This window comes from Erpetoichthys calabaricus, chromosome 7, assembly GCF_900747795.2.
Source record: "Erpetoichthys calabaricus chromosome 7, fErpCal1.3, whole genome shotgun sequence".
NCBI lineage: Eukaryota > Metazoa > Chordata > Cladistia > Polypteriformes > Polypteridae > Erpetoichthys > Erpetoichthys calabaricus.
The window spans coordinates 166928861-166948755 of NC_041400.2; the positions used below are offsets into that span (position 1 = coordinate 166928861).

Here is a 19895-nt window from a genome sequence, read left to right on the forward strand (position 1 = left end):
ATAGACCCCTATTATATCAAAAACCATGTTATCTCCATTCTGAATGAAAACACGAGAACAAAAAATTTTCTTGACCATCACTACAAATAGCATGGGGTAAGAAACATACAAAAATGATAAACATCATTTTAGGGTTGAATATTCCTTTAAAGAGAAAATAAAACAGATAAAGTATCCTTCACTAATTAACAATGCCATGGGCCAAAGCAATCGTAACAGAAACATAGTTAAAAACTCCTGAGATAACATATATCTGATTTGAGGTTTCGAAGTTAAAATGGGCATAGCCATAACGATTAAAATCTACTTTTTAGTATTTTCTGTTGCTGTTTTTTTTTTTAAATGAACAGGCATAATCAGAAAGCTGGCCAACTAACAATACAGGTACGAAGGCTCTTAAAAATGAGGCCACCATTATAACTAAATAAACTTTGAAGTTGTATAGTGCTCACTTAGTAACTCTTTAAATATTAAAAAAAAACTGTGGTTACGCTTCTCTTGTACACAAAAGGCTACAGATTAAGTAACCTATTTAGCAGCTCACCTTACTTGTGCATTGTACTAATACAAAAATCAACAAAGGCAACTGCACTTCTTGTTATGGTTTTATTTCAGTGTGCTATAGGTTTCTAATTTTATTCTTTTTTTACTAGTATCTGCAAATTCTGATAATTTGTTCAAGTTTCCTTTTAAATCCAATGCAGTGTACAAATGCTACAATCAGTTGCTGGAGAGAGTTAATATATAGAGTATTCAGGGCACTGCTAAATATACATAAAGTAAAATATTCATATTAACAGTCTGAAATCAAACCTTTTCACCGTATAATTTATATTTGGTTAAATAATTCTAAACACTTACCCTCCTCATCTGTTTTTTCTATGTCTGTTTGTTCTTGCTCCATTATTGCCTTTTCCTGAAAATTTAAGACAACAATTAAATAAAATAAGGCATAAAAATATGGGGCATTAGTAGGCAAGTTGCAATTAGAAAGGACTTACCAACTTAAAGCTGTTAGTTTACAGCAATGATACTGTAAACAAAACGGACAGTGTGTCAGTGTATTGCAAGGCCCTCTCTGGAACTTATCCTTAATACATAACACTGACACTGGGATAACTTGGACTCATCAATTAACTCAATATGCACATTTTTGGGAATAAGAGGACAAAGGGCAAAAAAAAACAAAAACAAAACAGGTGTGGGATCTGTGAAAATTGGATCTGTGTTATAGCCGTGCTAACATCATTGTGCCACCCTCCAAAATATACAGTGAATACCAAAAGTTTGCTGACTCTTACTGACATTCTAGCTGTTTGATATAAAAGCTAAAATCAATGCAAATCATGTCAAATCTTCCAACTTTAGTAGGACCTTTTAACCAAACAAACTTTAAGTGAAAAACTGATCATATTTAGAAAGAATAATAATAATAATAAAACCCTCAGAATTCCTTAGTTGAATAAGTGTACATCCTTTAACTAATACTATATACTTTGTATGAGGACTTTTGGTCTGTTATCTATGCAGATGACTTCGACCTGAGTAAAATTACAAGGAGATCTCATGTCTACAGACCACTTTGGGCAAGACCATTGATTTTGTACAGGAATGAGTTTTAGTCTCTTGACTGAGCCATTTCAGGAAAGTGATCTTATTTTTCAAGTTATTCCTTGGAGTGAGTATTGAAATGTAAACTTCAGTCTTTGAGAAAATGGCAACAGAATCTGCACCAAAATATATATTTTATACTCTATACCAGGGGTTCTCAAGTTCACCCCTGGCTGTACATTTTTTGTTCTCTAATAATAATAATAATAACAATAAATAATTCTTTGAATTTATATAGCGCTTTTCTCACTACTCAAAGCGCTCAGCAATTGTAGGTTAAGGGCCTTGATCAAGGGCCCAACAGAGCAGAGTCTCTTTTGGCATTTACGGGATTCAAACCGGTAACCTTCCGATTGCCAGTGCAGATCCCTAACCTCACAGCCACCACTACGCCCCTCTGCTTATGCAGGTACAAAAACCTGAAGACAGTGCTACTTTCCATGGCTGAAAAGGAAACTGTATACTGACTAGGGCCCCTATTCCTCACTGAAGAGGACCAGCCCCACATCATCATCATGCCATCATGCTTGACAGAAACAACTTTGCTCTTAGGACGACGAGCTGTTTTGGCTTTATACAGTACAAGCAAATCGATTAGTTCATTCATGCAAGAGTTTCAGAGTACTCTGTCTGTACCTATAAGAATATTAACCCATGACATATGACCTATCTTTTGGAATTACTGACAAAAAGGTCTACCTTGGTCTCATCAGACCACAAGGAAGTTGCACACATCTTGTTTTTTTTATATATACAGGATATGTAAAGTTCTTCCTTATTCCTTTACCTTTCAACAATAAAATCCTATACATCTTTAGGTAGTTCATTGTGAAACGATTACCTCTGCACATTGCACTGAAAAAAACTTCAGGATTTACTTAGGGCTAATAGGGCTAATCAGAATCACTTCAGCTAATGTAAGGTTAAGGAAAATTAGCTTTGTAAATGATCTGGAATTTGATTGGTTAAATCTAAACCCACATACAATACCCATTATAAAGGAGAAACATAATTACACCAACATTCAAAAGTTTGGATTCACATACACATTTTTATATTTTTGATATATTTTGATATTTTTATCAAGGTACGATTACATTAATTTAAAAATGTTTTGTTTTGGTCATTTTTGAACCTCAAATTAAACTTTAAGATTGCCAGTCCGTTGAAGCCCAAATAAAGGCAATTTGCTTGCTTTAACAGAATAACCAGTTTCACATGTACTAACATAATTACGGTACAAAGGTTTCTCTAAATAACAATCAGCATTTAAATGTGATTAATTAAGGATGTCTGAGCTAGCTTACCTGACCATTCTATCCTCAGCAACATTCTCCAATAACTCCTGGGGAATTTCCAGCCACTCCCAGGACAGTAGAAAAACAATCTATCCAAGGTGTCCTGGGTCTAATCTGGGTCTTCTGCCACTAAGCCATACCTTGTACAATTCCAGCAGGAGATATCAATGAAGCATTCTAGCATACATGAACTTTGACAAAAGGGTCCTCTAAGTTCAGAAAAGCAGCAGCTGTACACTGGGATCCTCCCACATTTCTTGCTTCATGCTGTTGTGTGAGGCAAGCCCCCCTTTGTAGAAGCCTCATTTCAGCACCTTGTATTTTTTCAGTCACTACCCAGATCTCATGTCCACAAGTGAGGATGGGGATGTAGACGGACCAGTAAACAGAAAGCTATGTTCAAGGACTTTGTTCACCATGACCAAGCAAAACTACAACTTCTTTGATTCATTGGTTTATATTACAATCTAACTTGTAAACAAAACCCTTAATATTATTTGAACTCTTTAATTTCTGGTGGCTGCTCACAGTTTATCTGAGGAGCAAAGGGCAATCATTTGCAAACAATTACCATGGAATTAGAGTTGAAGGTGCCGATTCACATTTCAACTGCATCACACTCAGTTGCAGACTATTCCAGCGCACATTAGAAATCAGTCTGATAAAGCCAAGAGGAAAACATCATTTGCAAATAACAAAGATGTCATCCTTGGGTTCCCAAACTGGATATTCTCTAATCCCTGGCTGCGCTTTGGTATCCTGTCCATGAAAATCATGAACACAAAAGAAATAAACCACTCTGTACTAAGTACAATGCTTAAAATGAGCAAACTCAGTTTAATGCCACATATGCAAACAACGCTGTCATTTTATAAACATAGAGAACAAATGGCATGCAGTAGTGGCCACAGAACCCCACATACTTCAAACACCTTTGACAAAATATTGTGGGTACACTGTTATAAGCTTTGTGCAAACTGACCAAGAGCACGTAAACAGGATAAGCAGAGTCTCATGATCCCTCAAATATCTGTGTAAGGATAACGGTTTGGTCCAGTGTTGGAGAAGATGGAATCTGTAATGTTCCTAATATGTGACACAGTCTTTGTTCTAGTAACCCAGTATATCATTACCTAGGAAAGCTGAAGAGTGTGATGCCTTGGTAATTGGAACACACCTTTTTTGAAAGTTCTTATAAAAAAATGAATATTACCAATGCAGTTTCATAATCAGGAGGCACCGTCTCCACCTTCCATGCAACACTGAGGAGGTGTTTTAGCTCACATGCCTTCAGGATTTTACTCATATCACATCCACCACTGCAGTATTGCCATTATATAGCTTGTTAATTACTGCAGTGATCTCAGCCACTGAGATGAAGAGCCCTGACCAGTTTTCTCAAAATGCCTCCTCCAAGAAAGGCACACTCTCTGATTTTAGAAGTTTTCAAAATTTACCTTCCATCACTCTTCCACATTTCTCCTACACTTTCTGAGATGTCAAAGGTTTCCCAAAAAGCTGTTTCAAAGTTATTCTTCATGGTTTCACTAACATATAACCTTAGTCTTCAGCCACTGGTTTAACTACTGTACTTAGGCCTGCCAGTACCTCTCAGTGAAATATTGAGATCGTCCTGCTAACACTGCACAGAACTTAACAGCTTCCCTTACTGCTAGTGTAGGAAAAGTTAGCATTGCACATTCTGATAGGCTTTAGTCGTACACCACACCTGTTAAGACAACGGATTTAACAGGGATGAAGACATCCAGCTGTACCAAACCCCTACTTGCATTCCAAACTAAGTGACTGAACTCTTCATTACCAGTACTAGCTTGTAATTCTTCTGAAAACAAAGGTGTATATAGGGTTGCACTGACATCTTTACAAAGTCCTCTTTACAGAGACTCTTTCAGGCTAGAAGGCATGAAATACACACCCAAGAAAAAGTGTTATAATTTCAACAAATGATAATTCTAATTGACAACATAATGTGCCACAGACAAGGCACTGGTTTTGTAACTGGAAGTGACTTTAATTAGGGCTGGGCTATGTGGAAAAAAATCTTATTAAGATAAACTTTTTTCATATCAGTCAATATCAATATAACATGATATAAATCATATCACTATTTCTGTCAAGTTTAAAGGTTCCTTTTAACTCCTAAGTGAGATGTGAAGATATAAGGTTAATTTTGGTTTAAATATTATTTATTTTCTGTCAGAAGTTGAACACGACAAATGTACTGTAGAACATCATACAACTATTTCAAATAAATAAAATAGGTATATATATAATAAACTAAAATGTTACTGGTGATTAGATAAAAATTTCAAGTTTTACAGGAGAACATAAACAAAATGCACAACTAAATTCCAGACAAATGAAAAGGGTAATACAAAATAAAAAGTTTCAATGTTGACCAGTCAAAAGATTTCAAGTTTTACAGAACACACTAATTTTTTTGGTCAACTCCAAATAAATAATATAAATTCTTAATTCTAAAATTTTAAAATCTTAACTCTAAAACTAAAATCTTAAAAGGTTTAAAATCTTTCAAGTTTTACAGGAGAACACACAGTAAATTCCTTTGTTAGTTTCAAATAAAGTAGGTATTAATACAAAGTAAATTTTCAAAAAAACTAAATGTATACTGTTCTTTCCTTTATATAGATTCAAACTGTTTTAAATGGTTGGGAAACAAACCCACAAATAGATAGATAAAAAAAAACATTCTGTATATATTCTCAGTACAAATTCAAGTAGCTTTTAAATGTAAACGAAGGAGAACATAAACAAAATTGACATATTAACTCAACTGTGGTCAGTTTATGCTCCAAGGCAGATGTCTGCCCTCATGGGACCTAATGCAATCACTTGCAACGTGGTACTGATTTTCAGTATTGCGGGTGGCAGTGGGTGGTCAACACCCATGTACAGATGAGAGCTAGAGTCTGTGAAATTAAATTTAAATTTAAAACAGAACTTATATTCATTCTAATATATATATTCATATTCATTCGAATATATATACAGTGCATCCAGAAAGTATTCACAGCGCATCACTTTTTCCACAGTTTGTTATGTTACAGCCTTACTCCAAAATGGATTAAATTCATTTTTTTCCTCAGAATTCTACACACAACACTCCATAATGACAACGTGAAAAAAGTTTTACTTGAGGTTTTTGTAAATTTATTAAAAATAAAAAAATTGAGAAAGCACATGTACATAAGTATTCACAGCCTTTGCCATGAAGCTCAAAATTGAGCTCAGGTGCATCCTGTTTCCCCTGATCATCCTTTTGATGTTTCTGCAGCTTAATTGGAGTCCACCTGTGGTAAATTCAGTTGATTGGACATGATTTGGAAAGGCACACACCTGTCTATATAAGGTCCAACAGTTGACAGTTCATGTCAGAGCACAAACCAAGCATGAAGTCAAAGGAATTGTCTGTAGACCTCCGAGAGAGGATTGTCTCGAGGCACAAATCTGGGGAAGGTTACAGAAAAATTTCTGCTGCTCTGAAGGTCCCAATGAGCACAGTGGCCTCGATCATCCGTAAGTATAAGAAGTTCGAAACCACCAGGACTCTTCCTAGAGCTGGCTGGCCATCTAAACTGAGCGATCGGGGGAGAAGGGTCTTAGTCCGGGAGGTGACCAATAACCCGATGGTCACTCTGTCAGAGCTCCAGAGGTCCTCTGTGGAGAGAGGAGAACCTTCCAGAAGGACAACCATCTCTGCAGCAATACACCAATCAGGCCTGTATGGTAGAGTGGCCAGATGGAAGCCACTCCTTAGTAAAAGGCATACGGCAGCCCGCCTGGAGTTTGCCAAAAGGCACCTGAAGGACTCTCAAACCATGAGAAAGAAAATTCTCTGGTCTGATGAGACAAAGATTGAACTCTTTGGTGTGAATGCCAGGCGTCACGTTTGGAGGAAACCAGGCACCGCTCATCACCAGGCCAATGCCATCCCTACAGTGAAGCATGGTGGTGGCAGCATCATGCTGTGGGGATGTTTCTCAGCGGCAGGGACTGGGAGACTAGTCAGGATAAAGAGAAAGATGACTGCAGCAATGTACAGAGACATCCTGGATGAAAACCTGCTCCAGAGAGCTCTTGACCTCAGACTGGGGCGACGGTTCATCTTTCAGCAGGACAACGACCCTAAGCACACAGCCAAGATATCAAAGAAGTGGCTTCAGGACAACTCTGTGAATGTCCTTGAGTGGCCCAGCCAGAGCCCAGACTTGAATCCAATTGAACATCTCTGGAGAGATCTTAAAATGGCTGTGCACCGACGCTTCCCATCCAACCTGTTGGAGCTTGAGAGTTGCTGCAAAGAGGAATGGGTGAAACTGGTCAAGGATAGGTGTGCCAAGCTTGTGGCATCATATTCAAAAAGACTTGAGGCTGTAATTTCTGCCAAAGGTGCATCGACAAAGTATTGAGCAAAGGCTGTGAATACTTATGTACATGTGATTTCTCAGTTTTTTTAATAATAAATTTGCAAAAACCTCAAGTAAACTTTTTTCACGTCATTATGGGGTGTTCTGTGTAGAATTCTGAAGAAAAAAATTAATTTAATCCACTTTGGAATAAGGCTGTAACGTAACAAAATGTGGAAAAAGTGATGCGCTGTGAATACTTTCCGGGTGCACTGTGTGTATATATATATATATATATATATATATATATATATATATATATATATCTATATATATAAAATCCCTATGTGCGTCCAGGTGTCCGTGTGTGGGTGTCTTCTGGTGAAGTGCGCATGCGCGGGGCACGGTGCGATGTGCGATATTACTGTCAGAGAAAGTTAGAGGCGTTTTACGGAAATACAAACCAGTATTACTGCGAGAGGAAATTAAAGGTACACAATACAATAACGCATATTACAGCCACATACAAGCCAGTATTACTGTCATAGGAGATTAAAGGCATATTACCGACGCGCATGCCTGTATTACCGCCAGAGCAAATTAAAGATATATTACGGACGTACGAGCCAGCGGACATACAAGACAGTATCCTTCAGTAAGGGCGCGCACAAAAAGGCGAGCCTCAAAAGGGCGACCTCAATTGGGCGCAGCGAATAAATGCGCGCGTAAATAAAGATCTGCACCTTTGTTGCTCTTCACATATTCCAGAGCCATTTGAACTAAATTATCTACGAATGCCTTTATTCGCCGCGCTCAATTGAGGTCGCCCTTTTGAAGCTCGCCTTTTTGTGCGCACCCTTATTGAATAGAGCCGTACAAGACAGTATTACTGTCACAGAAAAATAAAGACACACAATACAAGGCGGCAGCCCCCAAAGACCGGTCAGCTCAGCAAGTAAACATCAACAAAAGAAAGGCTGAAAGACAAAGAAAAATACGACCAACAAAAAGAATGAGGTCAAAGTCCCTTGCCATTTAATATAGACTGTTCCTACTAATGTTTATGCACTACTGTTCTAGCGCCCGTTATTGTAACGGGCTAAATGACTAGTATATACATATTATATATATATTCATATTCATTCTAATATATATATACACACACACACACACATATATATACATACATACATACAGTACTGTGTAAAAGTTTTAGGCAGGTGTGAAAAAATGCTGTAAACAAAGAATGCTTTCAGAAATATAAATAATGATTGTTTATTGTTACAATTTACAAAATGCAAAGTGAGCAAACAAAAGAAAAATCTAAATCAAATCAATATTTGGTGTTACTACCTTTTGCCTTCAAACCAGCATCAATTCTTATAGGTACACTTGCAAAGTCAGGGATTTTGTAGGATTCTAGTCAGGTGTCTGATCAACCAATTATACCAAACAGGTGCTAATGATCATCAATGTCACACGTAGGTTGAAACACAGTCATTAACTGAAACAGAAACAGCTGTGTAGGAGGCTTAAAACTGGGTGAGGAACAGCCAAACTCTGCTACCAAGGTGAGGTTGTGGAAGACAGTTTCATGTCATGGCAAGATTGAGCACAGCAACAAGACACAAGGTAGTTATTCTGCATCAGCAAGGTCTCTCCCAGACAAAGATTTCAAAGCAGACTGGGGTTTCAAGATGTGCTGTTCAAGCTCTTTTGAAGAAGCACAAAGAAACGGGCAACGTTGAGGATCGTAGACGCAGTGGTCGGCCAAGGAAACTTAGTGCAGTGGGACCCAGGTACACCCATCTACTGTCAGGAGAAGTCTGGCCAGAAGTGGTCTTCATGGAAGAGTTGCAGCCAAAAAGCCATACCTCCGACGTGGAAACAAGGCCAAGCGACTCAAGTATGCACGAAAACATAGGAACTGGGGTGCAGAAAAATGGCAGCAGGTGCTCTGGACTGATGAGTCAAAATCTGAAATATTTGGCTGTAGCAGAAGGCAGTTTGTTCGTCGAAGGGCTGGAGAGCGGTACAATAATGAGTGTCTGCAGGCAACAGTGAAGCATGGTGGAGGTTCCTTGAACGTTTGGGGCTGCATTTCTGCAAATGGAGTTGGAGATTTGGTCAGGATTAATGGTGTTCTCAATGCTGAGAAATACAGGCAGATACTTATCCTTCATGCAATACCATCAGGGAGGCATATGATTGGCCCCAAATTTATTCTGTAGCAGGACAACGACCCCAAACATACAGCCACAGTCATTAAGAACTATCTTCAGCATAAAGAAGAACAAGAAGTCCTGGAAGTGATGGTATGGCCCCCATAGAGCTCTGATCTCAACATCATCGACTGCGTCTGGGATTACATGAAGAGACAGAAGGATGTGAGGAAGCCTACATCCACAGAAGATCTGTGGTTAGTTCTCCAAGATGTTTGGAACAACCTACCAGCCGAGTTCCTTCAAAAACTGTGTGCAAGTGTACCTAGAAGAATTGATGCTGTTTTGAAGGCAAAGGGTGGTCACACCAAATATTGATTTGATTTAGATTTTTCTTTTGTTCATTCACTGCATTTTGTTGATTGGTGAAAATAAATGATTAACACTTCCATTTTTGAAAGCATTCTTTTGTTTACAGCATTTATATATATTATTATATAATATATATAAAATTCATGAATTCATATAATTTAATTGCCTAAGCAGTTAGGACACATGCATATACTGTCTCGCACACAGCCTTCTGAAGATTACAGAGCCCGGAGACAGGTCTTTACATCCACAGTGGACAGCATTAAAAATGGACAACACAAGACTACAAAACTCAGTAAAGGGAAGTCTGACATTTGGCAGACATTTTCAATTGTTATCGAAGGCGATGGCAACCAAGTGCCATTTACTTGCTGTGATAAATGTGCTAACATACAGTGGACACAAGTCTGGCACCTCAGGTTTAAAACGCCACGTATGTTCAGTAGCAAAGAGTCAAACTAAACTGACATTGTTGCCAAACCTGTTAAAAGTAATAACTAACACTGTTTTCTGTGGAAACATCCATTTCCTGCTTAGGTCATCACAGCAACATAACGCCGGCTATAGACAGCTGGAATCGTTACCGGGCGGGGTCCTCCCAGACTTAGTCAATAAGACACGTTGCTTACACTGCTTTTTTTGTCCTTTCTGTGAAAAAGACGTGCAAACTTGTGCTGAGAAATTATTATTTAAGTCCCATCAGAAGATCTGTATTAAATACTAATGCAGCAGAATCATTGCAAAAAAGTGAAAAGGTCAACTGGGCCAAAGAGGGGAAACCTTCAGCCACCTCCTTGTACAAGATCATGTTAAATAGGATTATCAACCATACATGACTTTTTTCCTTAATGGAAGCAATGGGTTTCTGCAGGTGGGAGCAAGCAGGCTTGGTAAGGTGTACTGTGGGAGCAGAAGACCTCTACTCAAAGGCAAAAAAGAAAGAAAGGCACAAGAAATCCCCATTAGTGCAGCACATGCTTGGGTCTGAAACTGTAAAGTCTTGCATTGTGCGTACTCTAAATGATGGCACCTGTCTTTGTGAGGACATGGTTTTGACACAGTTTTCAGTGCACGCTACTCTGCTTTTTGTCAGTCTTTAAATAACCAAAATATCCCCACACTACCGAATTCCTCTGACCCTTCTTTTCAACAATGTTGTTGTCTCTTGATCCTTGGGCTGTGTCCATTGGGGTGTCTTCTTCTGTAACACTTAGCTGTAACAGTATTCCACCCACACAATTGGTTTTGTGCAGCACTATTCTCATTATCATTGGCTTTCTGTGTTGTCTGTCATAACATGGATGGAATGAGTGATATCGACTTTCTATCGGCCATGTCTTATATTTCTATCGAGGAAATGTTATTTATGGTTTTATCACCTAGCCCTAACTTTAATCTAATCCCAAGAAGTTAATTCCTTCAAAATCTAACTAAACTATACATTCTTTGGAAACTCCCTGGTGTACACACAGGAATACTCTACTCTACTCTACTCTCACCCTCTCCAAAATGACCTCTTACACACTCTGAAACCTGCTCTCTGAAACCAAAAAGCTGAAGAGCTGCACCCCCTCTTGGCAGTAGCTGGTATTTTTCAACCTAATTCACAAACACTCTCATCCTTTCTCTCACTATAAATGTTATGAGCCAGTTTCCATTGCAAAAGTCTAGTATGCCTGGATCTGTCCCAATCTTGTGTGTTACCCGACCGGTATTACACCTGACCGGGATACTTGGACAAGATTCTATTTCATTTAATCAAGACTATCATGAGGGCCATTGATGGAAGGATCTTTGGAATAGGAAGAAGGGACAGACAAATGGCCTTTGGTAATCAGGAGCATACATCCGTAGACACAACTCCTACTACTGCCACTTATGTTTTAAGTAAATACTATTGGTAATAAAATTTTATTAGATATGAATAAAGTCTGATATATTCTGTTAGTTTTCACCATTTTATCACATAAGGTGGAATTTGAAAAAGGATACGTAGACAGTTGATATCCACTGTTAATATTTTATCAATAAATTCCCTGAGCACTTTTTAGGTGAGAGTTTTTGGGCCTTAAAGTTTTTTTTATTTCAGCTATTTAAATTCTCTCAGTACTTCTCTCATTGTATGTGCAGCTCATTTAAACATGTACTTTCATTCTTTTTAACTATTTGGTGGTTTCCAACTATGTTGTAATTGAATTGCGAGCATCTGCTATTTCCTTTTCTGTTTATTGTATTCCACTTAGTGTTCTTAAACACATGACCTCCTCTTTGATCTATGTCTTATTGTATAAATAATTAAAGAACATCCTGGGGTTGAATTAAGTATTTTCAGCGATATTCTTCCCTAACTGCCTTTTGGCATTTTTAATTTCCTTTATAACTGCTGCTCTCATGTGCTCATCATAAGCCCTACAGTTACAGCTGGAGTAATTAGATTTTCATTAAACAACTCCTTTTATCTTCTGCAGTTTACTTCATAACTCCTTATTTATTCTTTTAGAATTTTTTAATACTGCACCTACATTTTGGAATTAACAAGTATAGTATTATGAAGTATACCTTTAAAAATTATTCCAGTGGTGCCTCTCCATATACTTAAAATTATGCCTTACTGGCGCAACATCTACCGGACTAAAATTAAATTTAAGAGATTAAGCTTTTTTTTTTTTTTAAATATGCACTGTGAAACACACCGATCAGCCACAATATTAAAACCTAATACTGTGGTAAGTCTCCCTCATGCTGGAGGTGATACGTTTCAAAGTAACATCCGCATGTATGCCAAGATCCAAGGTTTCTCATCAGCAGAGCATTGCCCAGAGCATCACAATGCCTCTTTTTGGGTTGCCTTTTTCCCCACGGAGCATCCTGCAACCATCACTTCCCCAGGTAAACAACACGCACACACCTAGCCATCCACGTGATCTTAAAGAAAACGTGATTCTTCAGACTAGCCTACCTTCTTTCATTGTTCTGTGGTCCAGTTCTGATACTTGCGTGCCCATTGTAGCCCATTGTAGGCAGTTGACAGGGGTCAGCTAGGGCATTCTGACCTGTCTGTGGCTATGCAATCCCATTAATGGCAAGCTGCGATACACTGAGTGTTCTGATACCTTCCTCTCATGGCCAGAATTATGTTTTTGAGTAATTTGTTCTATAGTAACTCTTCTGTGAGATCAGACAAGATGTGCTAGCCTTTACTCCCCACATGCACCAATGAGCCATGTGTGCCCATTACCTGGTTGCCGGTTCACCAGTTGTCCTTCCTCCAACCACTTTTGGTAGGGAGTAACCACTGCATACAGGGAACACCCCACAAGACCTGCTGTTTTGGAGATGCTCAGACACAGTCATCTAGCCATCACAATTTGGCTCTTGCTCATTTTTTTTCTCCTTCCAACACATTGCTTTCAAAACCGACTGTTCACTTGCTGCCCATTGACAGGGACCATTGCAACAAAATAATCAATGGTATTCACTTTTTAACCATCAGTGGTTTTAATATTGTGGCGGATGAGTTTATGACATTCTTATTCAGAAAAATAATGCTGCTGGGATAAAAAACCCTATGTCTATTATCTTAATAATTCAGTTCCTTACTATCACTACTTCCATCTCTACACTCTTAAAGGAGACTACCTGGGACTCCTCAATCCTGTTTTTATTATTGTGCAGATATCAGAGTAGCATTCCACCTCAGCAAATTGCTAAAAAGTTTTGGACAGTGTACACATCTTACACTGAAGCTACATCAGGGCTGACCCACACACCTCCAACTCTGTGGACAACAGTGTTATCCTATGCCACCTTGGGGGGCACACACTATCACTCTTCTAAAGGGCAGTGGAGCAAGTTTATTCTCTTCTCTCTTACAATGTTGATCAGATACCACCTACTGAAGTCCAGTATCACTGGATTACATAGCATTCCTTGCAAAAACAGATAATTTTTGCAATCTGTTCAAGCATCTTGAAAGGAAAAAAGTTTTAAGTTTGCTAATCTGAATGGACCAAAGTATAAGAAACTTAATCTGCATGAATTCATGTATAAGAAAACAAACCTGGAAGGTTTGCTCTGATTACTACTCCAGATTCACAGAAAACAATAACCAATAATTTTTATTTAACCTAACCTGACGCAAAAGAAATCAAATGTGGCTTTCACAATACCACCTAATATTACTAGGAATGCACTTATTGATTTCACTAACAATAAAATTAAAAGCATAAAGTAAGATTGCGGACTAAACTAAGAAACTCTCTAGGCTCAAGCGGACTTAAACCCCCCAAACAGATTCACTTTACAGGTTCTTCCCAAGACAGGGGATATCACACTTCACAACATATACTGGAAATTTATGTGGAATCAATAAAAGCACATAAGGTTCGTGTACATAATATTATTTACGTAAATGTTTCAGAAAGTTTTAGGTAAAATACCACCTGAATGGCTAGCTATCAAATTAAAAGAACCTGAAACTCAGGACGTCGTGTGGAGGTGGGTACAAAATTGTTTAAAACACTGAACACAAGGATGTGGTGAAATAGCTTCAGTGCTAACATGGTCCTATTTCTTCTGGTCAGGAACCATATAGAAGAAAATAATTAACATTTGATTTTCCTCACTATATGCAGCTGGTAATATTGATCTAGAAACCTGTGTGTTGCTTACCAACGAGTTACAATTTACATTTGGGGCAAGTGTTTCCCTTGAATTTCTGCACTACAACACCTATAGGCACAGTCAAATAACATTTGCAAAATAAAACATCCAAGCAGAAACAACAGGCAAAAACTTATTTTTTATAGAACAGTTATTCTGCTGAATTTGAAAAATCAGTGCCACTCTATTTTGACACCATTACAATGAATTGAAAAACATTTTTAAAAAATGAGAAAGAAAATAAAAACACATTTTAATATCAAAAAGGTTGGGGCACTTTTGGTGTTTGTCCCACCAACAAGGAAAACACTGGTAATAAACTAACATTGAAGAAAGTTTATTAATAAGAAAGGTTGGTTTCTCCAAGAACAGAATAAGCAGTTCCTAGCCACAAGCAAATTTCCCAAGTCAAACTTTCAGCCTTTGGGTATCAATGGAAGGCACTCTGGTTGCAAGGCTAAATTAAAGAAAAAATACTGCATTTAAGAAGAAAATAACAATGGTGAAAGAAACACGAAATGAAAGCTACAGGTTCCTTGTACAGTTAAATTTCTACTGCTTTTTTTCCCATCACTACAGAGTCAAATTATGGGTAAATTGATTTTTTATTAGTGAACACAATTATATTTGTACAATACACTTATCTTAAAAATGTGAAACCTATCCTGGAATGTATAATATAGCTGCTTGGAAATAGCAATTGAGTTAGAGCTATGATTTCTATAGCCAAATAGAATTAGTAAACTTACTGTTGTTTTACTGAAGTGCTGCTCAGCATCTACTTCCATGTCATCTTCCAAAACAAGTACTGTTTCTGTCTTAGTTGATGCCTGGGGCAATGGATCATCTAAGGCTTCAGTATAATTATCATAAAAACAAGAAACAAATTAACAATAATATTTTAATTTTAACAATTATTAAATTATTAAGGAATCACCTATTCCACCAGAGTAAAAAGAATCAATTATCAAAAAGTGAAAAATACATTTTTATATAGCTTTAATGGCTTGAATTACTAATATTATATTGAGATAAAATATCTTTTAAGGAACAAAATTCATGCACCAGTGGCATTCCAATGTGATCATTTATTTACAGGTCTAAACCAGTGTAATAAATACTACTTGGCTTAAAATATTTTATAGTAACACTGATAAGCCTGAAACAGAGACATGCAAATAGAAAACAGACATACTGTCCAGAACCCATCTACTGAACTTTAGATATGAAGAAGTAGAACTGGAGAACAAAATAAAACATTGTAATATTTTACTTAGTGAAATGGCTAAAAGAGTAGTATAAACAACCTGAAGTAAACTTTCACTTATTGCATTGATCAGGTATATAGTTTACATCTTTCCTATATAGCAATTTGCTGTTTTTTAAAAATTGCAAAGTAAATTTCCAAAATGTAGTCAATTTTGTCAATTTATCAACAGTTTCAATAAGTGCTTTTACATGCACTTTAATAATCTGGATATTCACCAAAACGTTTTTTTCTAAAATGCAGTGCAAACCCTTATTCCAGTTAAGGAAACTCTGTCATTTGTCTCTAAACCAGGAGACTGCATGTAGATTTCTTCGTGAGCAGCCCAGCCCAGTGCACCCTCAACTGGTTACAGTTAAGGATTTTGTAGTCTGCGCATGACCACTACACTTTGTTCACCTGCTTAGCTTTGTACAGTACATGCTTCCAGCAGCCATGGACAGAAGCATCCAGAAGATAAACTTCCTGAGGCAAACGCTCTTGAGATATTATTCCTGCTCCTGGTTGAATAATCTGCCTCAACATTTCAGAAATTGATAAAATTTATATTGATAAGCTGTACATGCAGTGCTAAGCTCATCAACATAATCTCAGGAGCAGTACTGCATTAAAAGTAACTTGTGTTACTTTAACAAGTAACCCAAAACAATACTTATTATCAAAGTAAAAATACCTGTGTTACTTTTATCCCAGTAGCACTGGGTATTAGACAAGAATCACACATACCAGTGTGTTGCTCCTTTGTAGGTGTCAATCAGACCTATAAATATCTGGGAGTGCAGCTGGATGATAAATTAGACTGGACTGCCAATACTGATGCTCTGTGCAAGAAAGGACAGAGCCGACTATATTTCCTTAGAAGGCTGGCGTCCTTCAACATCTGCAATAAGATGCTGCAGATGTTCTATCAGACAGTTGTGGCGAGCGCCCTCTTCTACATGATGGTGTGCTGGGGAGGCAGCATTAAGAAGAAAGACGCCTAACGCCTGGACAAACTGGTGAGGAAGGCAGGCTCTATTGTTGGCATGGAGCTGGACAGTTTAACATCTGTGGCAGAGCGAAGGGCGCTCAGCAGGCTCCTATCAATTATGGAGAATCCACTGCATCCACTAAATAGTATCATCTCCAGACAGAAGAGCAGCTTCAGCGACAGACTGCTGTCACTGTCCTGCTCCACAGACAGATTGAGGAGATCGTTCCTCCCCCAAACTATGCGACTCTTCAATTCCACCCGGGGGGGTAAACGTTGACATTTAACATTATACAAAGTTATTGTCGGTTTTTCACCTGCATTATTATCAATCTTTAATTTAATATTATTTATTGTATCAGTATGCTGCTGCTGGAGAATGTGAATTTCCCATTGGGATTAATAAAGTATCTATCTATCTATCTATCTATCTATCTATCTATCTATCTATCATTCAGTCAAGCAGAAAAGAGTGTGCTGTATGTATTTCAGTAACAAAAACCCAGGTCGAGGATGTATAAAGGGAATGAGTGTTATTAAAAACACATTTATGAAACAAAAAAAAATATCATAAACTTCATGCTTGTTTTTGGATTCACAGTGGCTGATAATGATATTTAACTCCTTTTTGTGCAGTTTAATGATGCTTTACAAGTGTACTTGTGCATATAAACAAAGGTTTTTAAGAAACCACTTTTCTATCTTAATTGGGTCACACACCTTATCCCGGATTTGTGTGTGCATATAAACACAATCAATGATTTCTGTTTCCAAATAATGTATTCTCCTTTCTTGATTTTTTTTTCCCCAGGCTTATCCAAGTGAATTTCTAAACTGCATTTTGTCTCTACTTAAACTTTTCCAAATTCATTGTTTTCATGGCTTTGCCAGTTTGAAACTGTACACTAATCTTATTACTTCTGTTAACTGCCTTGTAATGATGCAAACTATAATAATGTTATATAAAATAATGAAATGATTAATTGATTAAGTGTTAAAAGCCATTTTATTAACTTTTGATTGACTCTCATCTGCATTAAACATTCATACTTCTAATTTTTATGGAGCTCTGCCTTATATTTTTTTCCCAATCTTGTGAATTTCCAAAACACATGAGCCACTAAAAACAGGAAGTATAGTATTGGCTTCAACAATAGAGGTTCTTTTTCTTTAGTCCATATTGCACTCTCAGCTTTAATAAAACAAAAAGTGGTTACCTTTTAAAACACCGGATTCTATTTTTTTGGCTATGCTGACCCTCTGAAAAAGGCTTCCAGCTCCTTCAACTTCCCACAAAAGATCCTGGTCTCCTGGATATTTGTCAAAGTAATGCTTGCATACTAAGGTAAACAAATAATAAAATTAAGTTTCCTTTTTCTTAGAGAAAAAAATGATTCAAATTTTTAATATTATTCAAACATTCAGTAAAATGTATTATGCCTTATTTTTCAAGCCGGCATGTACAGTATTTACAAGTATGTACTTCCAAGCTGAATTCATTAAAACACTGTATAAAACTTATAAATAATATTTTTCTTTTGCTTTTATCAGTGGTTTATATGTCTCAATAGAATAAAAAACACTTCAATATAATTTCAAAACAATGTATACAAAGTCACTAGACTCATTTTATGAGTTGCATGCAACAATGAAGACAAAGGACTTGGGGCTAATTACAAACATCAGGATGTATAACAACAGAATGTTGCTAAGATCTGAAAAGCCAACAGCTATCACAATGGAAATTTGAAAGATAAGACACTAAAAATACATGGTGTGAGGAAAAAAGAGAGATAGAAGAACTCATCCATTGAAAATGATGGGGGTAAACTGAAATAAGTTGAGTAGTCATTGATGTTTAAAAGTAGAGAATTAGTATAAGTGAATCATGGGTGTATCCAGTACCAACCAAGCACAAGTCCATAAACAATCTCTAATTATGAACATAAAATTCCATCCATTCCTTTACTCGGGCAACTTAATCTAATTTCTGGGAAGGGGTTACAAAATAATCCTTTGGACTCCAGCATACCACTATGACAGTCATCATCTCCAAATGGAGAAAACTTGGAACAATGGAAAATCTGACCAAGAATAGCCAGTCTAGCAAAATTACTCCAAAAGTGTATAGAAAACCCATCCAGAAATTCACAGAAGGAGCCAGATAAATATCTAAGAAACTGCAGGCCCCTCTCTGCTCAGCTGATGTCAGTATTCATGATTCTAGTATTATAACACTCAGACAAAGATAGTATCCATGGAAGAGTTGAAACGCAAAAACCACAAGTAAACAACAAGAACATAAAGGCTTGATTAACATTTGCCAAAAAACACTTTGATTACCGCCAAAACATTTGAGCGAATGTTCTGTGGACTTATGAGTCAAAAATGGAACTTACTGGAACACATGGGTTCCATTACATCTGGTGTAAAGCTAAAACAGATTTACACAATTAACAACATCCATCAACTGTGGATGAATCATGATATACAGTTACACATGCTAAACTGACAGATCTGACACATCTTTTATTTATATGTAATATCAGAGGAAAGCAGTATACTTTATCTTTTCAGACTAACAATTAGGGCATATACATTTACCAGGGACTTATGCTGCATTCCATTTGCCTAGGAAGTTGGTTATGATGTCATACCCGAGTTGACCATGTTCCAGTAAAACATTTGAAAAACCAATATGAAAGCCTCCAGGAAAACCTTTCTTGAGCTTGCTTTTTCAAAATAAATACCAGTTGATAACAAAGCATCATGCAGGAATTTTGTGCATCGTAGCAGCATTTCCAAAAGTAGAAGTTGGACAGTACTGTGCGTATGACTGATATAATGAGACACGATTAGACAGAAGTGCTAATAAACAGTATCATACTTCAGCTTTTACTAATTTTCGCGGTGTACATCACCATTTTGATTTGACATTATGATCTAAAGTCAGACAAGCTCAGACTTGACAGACCAGCCATAAGCTTCTTTGTTGGAAATCCGACTAATGGAGTGTTCCAGTTGAAAATTCCAGCTAGAAACTAGGAAATTCCGACTTTCAAGTTCAAATGGAAAACAGCATTAATTACAGAGACAGAAGAATATCATATTATGATATCTGAGTCATTATATTGTAACACTATTTTTTTAAATGAATTTAAAATT

General features: G+C 37.1%; 1 protein-coding gene across 1 annotated transcript in view; it reads right to left on the bottom strand.

The window, feature by feature from the left end:
* LOC114654855 (soluble lamin-associated protein of 75 kDa-like) overlaps nucleotides 1–19895 on the bottom strand; it is a 123944-nt gene that overhangs the window by 17308 nt on the left and 86741 nt on the right. The window contains exons 7-9 of the mRNA XM_051929482.1: nucleotides 17948–18070; nucleotides 15243–15346; nucleotides 862–916 (exon numbers count right to left, since the gene is read on the bottom strand). Of these exons, the coding sequence (XP_051785442.1) occupies nucleotides 862–916; nucleotides 15243–15346; nucleotides 17948–18070 (282 nt within the window). The remainder of the gene's footprint in view (nucleotides 1–861; nucleotides 917–15242; nucleotides 15347–17947; nucleotides 18071–19895) is intronic.